This window comes from Aplidium turbinatum, chromosome 9 (assembly GCF_918807975.1).
Source record: "Aplidium turbinatum chromosome 9, kaAplTurb1.1, whole genome shotgun sequence".
NCBI lineage: Eukaryota > Metazoa > Chordata > Ascidiacea > Aplousobranchia > Polyclinidae > Aplidium > Aplidium turbinatum.
In genome coordinates this window covers 4719114-4726773 of record NC_137480.1, presented here as the reverse complement: position 1 = coordinate 4726773, position 7660 = coordinate 4719114, and the positions used below count along the sequence as shown (strand labels likewise).

The window sequence follows — 7660 nt, the reverse complement described above, 5'->3', positions numbered from 1 at the left end:
TCTGTGAGCTAGTCCAGTGCAAGATCGTACAGAACAGAAACTAGAATGGTAGAGTCAAAACCCCAAGTTATTAAAGCAATTGATTCAAGAAGGGCCCAATTTCCACAAAGTTATTTTCGAGATAAACTCTTAAATATTTCGGTCATTTATTTTTGTAGTTCAACTTTAAAATGATTATGCTGAGATATACTGATAAGAAATATTATGCCTAAAAATTTCACTCGGTGATGGTTTTGCAGAGAAACTATGGGGAGTTAATCCCCCGAAATTGGGCCTTTTTACAACTCAACGGGAATGCATGTGCGGCGAACTTTCTGCAAGTGAATTTATTAATGAGAAAATAGGCACAGAGCCCAAAAAGATTGATCAAAATACACAGAACAAGTCAAAATAATAAGGCAGCAATGTCCGAGGCGTTTTAAAATCAAACATTAACTTAGAGTCTTCTTCGGCTCCACCATGGGGCTCGTGTATATTCGGTGCATTAGCACCTAAGTGTTTCGAAATGTAATCGTTAAGGCAACTCATTTACACCCTTTCCAGGTTTTGTCTCAGGCCATGTCAGTAGCCTTATAGGGCTACTTTTGGACCTAGGCCTAATGCTTCTCAAGAAAAGGCACATATTCTGAAGACATTGGTATCACGTTCAAGATATCGCCTTTTGCTCCCCTGACCACCATAGTGAGACACCCGGTGTAGAAAACTGATGCTGTATAGCGTTACTATAATAATAATCATTCGCTATCTCCGCTTGCAGCAAATTGCGCATCAACATGGGTTACTTGACAGGGTTCCATGTGATTTTATGAGCCGTACTGCTTACATGCTGGCTCAAGGCAGATTGGAAGAGGGTAATATGTCACCAGATTATTATAAAACGAATCCGATTTGAAAAATAGAATCGAGGTTTTAGTCATGATGGAGCGCACAGCGAAGTCTGACTCCCAACAGCTACGCAAAGACAATGACACTTTACAAACGAGGTAAGTCGAAGCGAGAGCCTTGTGGCTTCCAACAAGCCGAAAGGCAACCACCAAGAAAATCAGCCTTTTTTATTTTGATTTTCTGCAAACGTTGAATTAATGTAAAATGAACTTGTTTGCTGTCCGGGGTTCTATGCTATGAGACATTAAACCGAGCTTCTGTAAATTGGTGCGAAGTTATATACGGTTGTTACCTAGTACCTAGGATTGACAGGTTATATTTCTTACGTCCGTTGTGTTCAACGAACTTCTTGTTCCGGATCCTTGGTGGGCATGTCGTTCCATCAGCTTGGGAAAGCTCAATACCGTGTCGTCGGTTTACTTCAGTAATTGGAAACCACAGTTGTGGGAACTCAGCCTAAGAAAAGATTTTGCTTGCTCTGCATGCACACCTGGTTCCTTCCAACCAATGAGATCATGTTGTTCTAGCTCACTCTCGGTCACTCTGCTTTCCTCTTTGAGTTAAGAGTTCTATCCTTTCGATCACAAACAGTTGGTTAAGTTTTGCATTGTGTGATAGCGATCGTCTTCTTCGCATGTGAAAAAAGTTATGTGGCTTAAAAAAACATTGTGGGAAGCTATTTAAACAAAATGGTGACAATTTCCGAGTCTGCAAACTGTAATTATCAAAATCTCCCAGTTGTCCCGGTTTGTAGTCAACATAACATCTGTAGTGAGCAGTGACCTAACCGAGGCATTCACTCGTTGAATATGAATTGAATATTGAATATATGACAACGATTAACTAATATAAATGACATAGCAAAGTCATCTTCAAAGCCAACACAACCAGCTCTTATCGGACACAAACTTTCAACACAGTTCTATTATGCACCTTGCCGTGCTAGCAAAGCAATTAAAAACTAAATGTTGCCTGCAGCGCTCCTTGGACAAGCAGACCGATCACGCTACCAGCTAGTTTCATATTACCATACCTCATTGCTTATTAGGTTGAGCAACCTAGTTGCGACCAAGCAAAAAGACAAGATCAACATCCAAACTATGGAGAAGAGACTCAAATCCGAAGTAGATAACCGAGAGTCTGCGGAAAAGCTCCTTGTGGAAGCAAAACGTCAACGGAAGGAAGAAGAAGAAAATGCTTCTCGTGCAGCTGCGTTGGCTCAAAGCAACCGGTAAAACATATGTTTGTTAATATAAATCCATTTGTTGTCACTTTTGTGTGAGGATAACTGGCTTACGAGTGGGTAAAGGATTTGCTTCCGGCTATGTAGATATCGGTTGAATACCCCATGAGGTCATACAAAGGTTTTATGCACCTGTGCACCTGCACTAGGCCGATTGTGTATTTTTTTACCACCTTAGGTTTAGTTTTTACTTCGAAACAAATGCTGGCTGGTACAATTATTGTTGTTGGTATGTTTCACGGTGCCACACGTGCAGTAAGAGGAAACTACCACTGCCTATTTGCAAAAAATTGCGAGTTAAATGGAAAATCTTAATACTCGTGCGAGGACGCTTGATCCGTGGCTCCATGAGGGAAGGGTGATGCGATGTGCAGACGTCAGGGATGAAGTTGAGGAATCTGTTTGTTTTCGGTCTCCGTTCCACTTATAACCCGTGCAATTAACCATAGAGATGCTTTGTGCATCGGCTTCATTATGCACAACTGGGTTTTTTCTTTCGGTCATTTATCGGTCATTGACCGATTTTTTTAGCAAAATGTTCGAAAAAAATATAGTCAATTTGGTCAAAATGATCGAAAAAATACGTGACGCGACAATTTATCGAAAGACAATTTATCGAACGACAGTTAATCGAACGACAGTTTATCGAAAGACAGTTTATCTAACGACAATTCATCGAAACGACAGTTCATCGAACCGACTGTTTATCGAAACGACAGTTCATCGACCGATTGTTTATCGAAACGGCAGTTTATCGAACGACGAAGCACATATGCAATGGAATAGTCAGGGGTTAGGGGTTAGGTTTTCGATTAACTATCGTTCGATAAATTGAAGAAGATAGTTAAAAAAATGAAGAAGGATAGTTAAAAAAATGAAGAAGGATGCCTTGTTCCTGGCTATTAGCACAAGGCTAAGCCGTCACTAGAATAGGGAGCAATTGCGATTCGCTAACCATAGCGGACTTGATTGATTGATTGATTGAATCTTTATCCTCGGACTGGGAATGCTTCTTGCAGAGCTTAATCCTGGCAGTTTCGCAGACTTGTAGAGGCTTTGAATCACTGACGCAGGCCCTGTCACCGAGATTGACAGAGTGATGTTTTCGATTGTTGAAGTCTTGTTGCCGGGGAACTATTTCATCCATTAGATGCCGCTGAATGGAGAGCAGTCCTTAACGTGCTTTGCTCAAGCGCACACCCCCAGAGTCGAACCAGCGCCGGTTGATCTTGAAGCTTCTTCATTCCAGAAGTGACGCGCTAACCAATTGAGCTATCGGGGCGGTGTAGCCTAGTTTCCACACTAGCCATTAAGACCATCCAGTCAACGATATGTTTCTCGGCAGCCGATGTTGCCTGTTTAACCAAAACATTTATTTCCCATGTTGTGCTTTAATTCATCTAGACTGCGTTTGCCAGGTTGAGTTGTTTTGGCTTGTCGTTACTTATTTTTCGGACTTAATCTTTCTGAACCAATTTTCAACTCGATTTTCTTCACAGGAATTCCAAGCGAGCGAGAAGTCAACAAAAGAGTCCGAGACTCTGTTTACTTCTTTGTTTACGACGTAGCCTATTTGATCTTAATATTATCGTTAAGTTTTTTAGCCCCGATTTCGCTTATTCTACAAAATAGAAATAGTAGACTTTTATTGCTGCAAGCGCTTTGTTTGTATTTGAATTATTTTTTTATTCGCAATATCTTTACTGAGTACCAGTCACTTGTAGGCTACTAAGTACACCTAGGCCTCACCGTTTGAATGTTTTTTGTAATGCATTTTTTTGCATTTTTTTGTAATGCATTTTTATGCACCAGTGAGCTTCAGGCACTCTTGGTTGGTGATTTATTGAAATGGATTTTGGTATTTGGGCTACCCTTTGTCATTCACTTGGAGCAATCACTGTTGTAGGCCTATAGCCTAAAGTTTTAGTGGAAAATACCTAAATTATCATTTCACGTTCGTTATTGTTTTTAATTGCCACGAGCGGCATTATGGCATTGCCTCAACTTTACAACTGATTGTCACTTGTGGTGTTGATTTGTGATGTGGGAATGACTGGTAGCCTACCTGACTTAGATAGGTAATTTTATTGATAAAAACGCAAAAAGTTTTCCAAGCCATTTGCGGCGAGGTTGTTCCATACATCTTTGGCGCCTCCTAAAATTTTGCCCTAAATCCGCCACTGCCATGAACTGAATGCCTTTATTGCAGTTGACGAAAATGAAGAGGCGAAGTAGGTAGGCTATAACGATGTCAGTTTGCAAGTAGGCTAGAGAGAAATAGCTTAGGGCTGCTCGAGACAAACAAAAAGAGGCCGAAAAATGTAAGAATTGTAGGCCACGGAGCCCTAAAAAAAATGCCAAACCTGCATCAGTTTGTTTCACAGTTAAACGAACAATCGAACAATTAGAAATTGTTATGACGATGACACACTGCTGTTTTAAGTTTTGTTTGAGCTCCTTTCTCTGCATTCTTTTAGCTTGTAGGATCCATGTCTTATTTTCTACATAGGCTATCGGTAGATGCACTTTTTATTATTTCAATCGCATCTTTAGTAGGCTGCGGTGTTTTCCAATTTAGACTATTTTGAGCAGGGTCGAAAAGACGTAACAGCACAATGTAGGCTTAATCAAAAACAAATTTGTGAAAGGGGCTTATTACTCCAACAACTCTAATACACTAGCCTACATCAAATTTCAAGTATCCATAAGCTTGGTAGGCTTAGGAAGGCAGAAACGGATCTAGAAAACATTTTTTGAAAGGAGTATAAAACTCGGAAGTATCAAGCATTTTGATAAAATTTTACAAAGCAAAACCCTGAGCAAAATTTAGCGTAAAAAAATCTAGAATAGGCCTAATTCTTTGTTTACGACACTTCGTATTTGATCTTAATATCATCGTTAAGTTTTTTGTTTCTCTCTTACTCCAGCAGCCTACCGGTAGGTTAAAAAAAGTTAAAAATGACTGCAATACAGGTCAGTGATTTAGATAACCAGCAAGGATAACAGAAAAGACTGCTGTGGTAGCTGGCAATACAGCAAACTGTAATAAAATTTTGCAGTGAGCCTGGTATAAATATAACTTGAATAACTGCTTTGCAATAGAAAACAATACCACCTATGCACGAGAAAACGTACCTAAAATTTACCTTTGTTTTTGGCTACTTTTAAAAAAATTGTTTGGCAACTCTGGTGTTTTCATTGCTAATTTTGCTGGTTTATTTTACCATAACACGTAGTAGTTAGAGAGAGAAACCTTTTATTTTGTCTGTTGCGAAAAATAGTATACGGTACAAACATATATATATATATTCAACAACAGACAGGAAGCAGCGAAAGACTATATTAGTCATCGAGTCAGCTGCTTCCCGTGTTTTTAATGTGACAAATGTAAAGCATCGGCATTACTTAGATTTTACATTAGTTTTTGTTGTAAATGCAAAAATTTAGGCAATATGAATTATGTCCAGGACTTTTTGTTATTTTTTAAACTTTAAATTCAATGGTTAGTTTATCACGAAATAAAAACACTACTATATTTGATAAAATAGTTATTTTGTATTAATATATATGGAGTTTTTGTGTGGTTTATTTTTAATCATGGTTTCAATTCAGGAATGTTTATGCTCAGATTTAAAATGTCTTTGGTGTGATAAATCTTGATTGGCTATTAGGAAGATTTTCGTTTGTTTGTTAAAGATCGTGACACTGAAGAATGAAGATCATTGTGGATTTATTTTACGATGTTATTTCTCCATACAGTTGGATTACCTTGGAAGCACTTTGTCGCTACAACAAGAAGTTCTCTAACATGCAGTTACAGCTGAAGCCAGTTTTATTGGGAGCAATTCTTAAAAAATTGAAACAAAAGCCACCCACCCCTGCTCGACAGTTATACACAAAACAAGATTTATTTCGATTATCAAAATATTTTAATTTGCCATACAATCGCCCTAAACATCTCCATCATGTTTTATTTGAAAAAGGAGGATTACCAGCACAAAAGTTGCTAACAGCTATGGCTACATATTATCCACAACATCTGGAGTGTTTATCTCGGGAACTGTCTCACAGAGTGTGGTCAAAAGATTTAGATATAACCACCTCGCAAAGCTTTAGGGAACCATTAGCAAAGTTAGGATTAACTACCAAAAAGATTGATCATTTGTTGCTTGAAACTGAAAATCCTGTAATAAAAGAAGCTTTGAGAGAAGCTACACAAACTGCATTGCATTATGGTGCATTTGGTGTCCCGACATATGTTGTACATTTGAAAGATGGCCCACAAATGTTGTTTGGTGCTGACAGATTGACTTTGTTATGTTATTATTTAAATCAACCCTTTCCTGGACCTCTTAATGAATTGCAGGACAATTTGCTTTAATTATTTCAGGAAAATAAACCTTAAACAACATGATTATGATCATGAAAATTGCAAATAGCCAAGTCTTATACATTTTTGCAGCTGTACCTGTTTAAAAAGGTTCATTTGTATAAATTGCAAACTTGATTTCTATGTTTATGCTGTAGTGGCATTGTTAATTATATTTTCAATATGCTTTAATAATACAATATTTCCGTATCAAAGTGTTGGTTATAATATCAGAATACTGAAGAAATACACTTATATATATTATGTCAATGTTACATTGCTTTTGTGTTGTATCTGATGTTGCAATGGTGACTTCTCTTTAATTTTTTCATTGAGTTTGTTTACAGTTATCTAATGTGTTTTAAGAAACAAATTAATAGGCCTACCGTACTTGGATTTATTTGCAAACAATGTTTTGCAAAGATTTTATTGCACTGTGCCTGTTGCATATTAAAATCTTTATCATCATTTTATCTCCAAAACTTATACATATTTTTGGAACTTGCTCTGTTGTCCACTACATGCATTATCACAGAAATGTTTACATATTTTTCATTAGATAGGTGCAGTGTTTTGAGAGACCAAGACGACCTTCCACACTTCAGTTGTGTTTTAAAATGTTGTTTTACAACTGCATAACCGTAGGAGAGTAAAATATTTTTGGGGAGCACACAAAATTTGCCCAAGTTTTTTTCTTTGTAAATATATTTTCAAAAACGCAGCATTAGGTTACTTATCATCTCTATAGTGTAGTCAAGTCATCAACTTGGCCGTGTACGAAAACACAGGCAACAAAACATACAACAGCGAAGCAAGGCGTGATTAACTTTAATCTACATCCATAGACCTGTCTGTTGCCCAATTAAATAAACCATCAAATTGCCCAATTAAATAAACCATTAAAAGCGATAAAGATATCATTGATTTGCCCAAATTAGCGACGCTTTTTTCGGCAGGAGAGCGACCGTCCCCCCATCTCCTACGGCTATATAGGAGAAACTAACAAAAATGTGTGGCGCTCAATTTGTAGTTAAAATCATTGTCAAAGCTCAAACAGCACTTCTTCTCAACCACATGTGTGCAGCTTTTAGTTTTATTGAGTCTGAGCGAATAAAAAATGCAATGATAAGGTGTACTTATTGTGTCTGTCCTATACATATTTT

The 7660-nt window shown here is 37.7% G+C and overlaps 1 protein-coding gene and 1 pseudogene across 1 annotated transcript; both read left to right on the top strand.

The window, feature by feature from the left end:
* The first annotated feature begins 889 nt into the window (after nucleotides 1-889).
* LOC145777475 (macoilin-like) lies at nucleotides 890-2120 on the top strand. The gene is made up of 2 exons (XM_082588854.1): nucleotides 890-983; nucleotides 1934-2120. Exons 1-2 carry the CDS (start codon nucleotides 916-918, stop codon nucleotides 2118-2120), a joined length of 255 nt encoding a protein of 84 aa, XP_082444980.1. The 5' UTR covers nucleotides 890-915.
* Nucleotides 2121-5752: 3632 nt separating this feature from the next.
* LOC145777561 (glutathione S-transferase kappa 1 pseudogene) lies at nucleotides 5753-7582 on the top strand (annotated as a pseudogene).
* Nucleotides 7583-7660: the final 78 nt, after the last annotated feature.

Excerpts from the sequence above, each read along its gene's own strand:
- LOC145777475 (XM_082588854.1), top strand. The coding sequence starts at position 916 with ATGATGGAGCGCACAGCGAAGTCTGACTCCCAACAGCTACGCAAAGAC. Across the intron at positions 984-1,933 it reads AATGACACTTTACAAACGAG|GTTGAGCAACCTAGTTGCGA; the intron begins GTAAGTCGAAGC and ends ATTGCTTATTAG.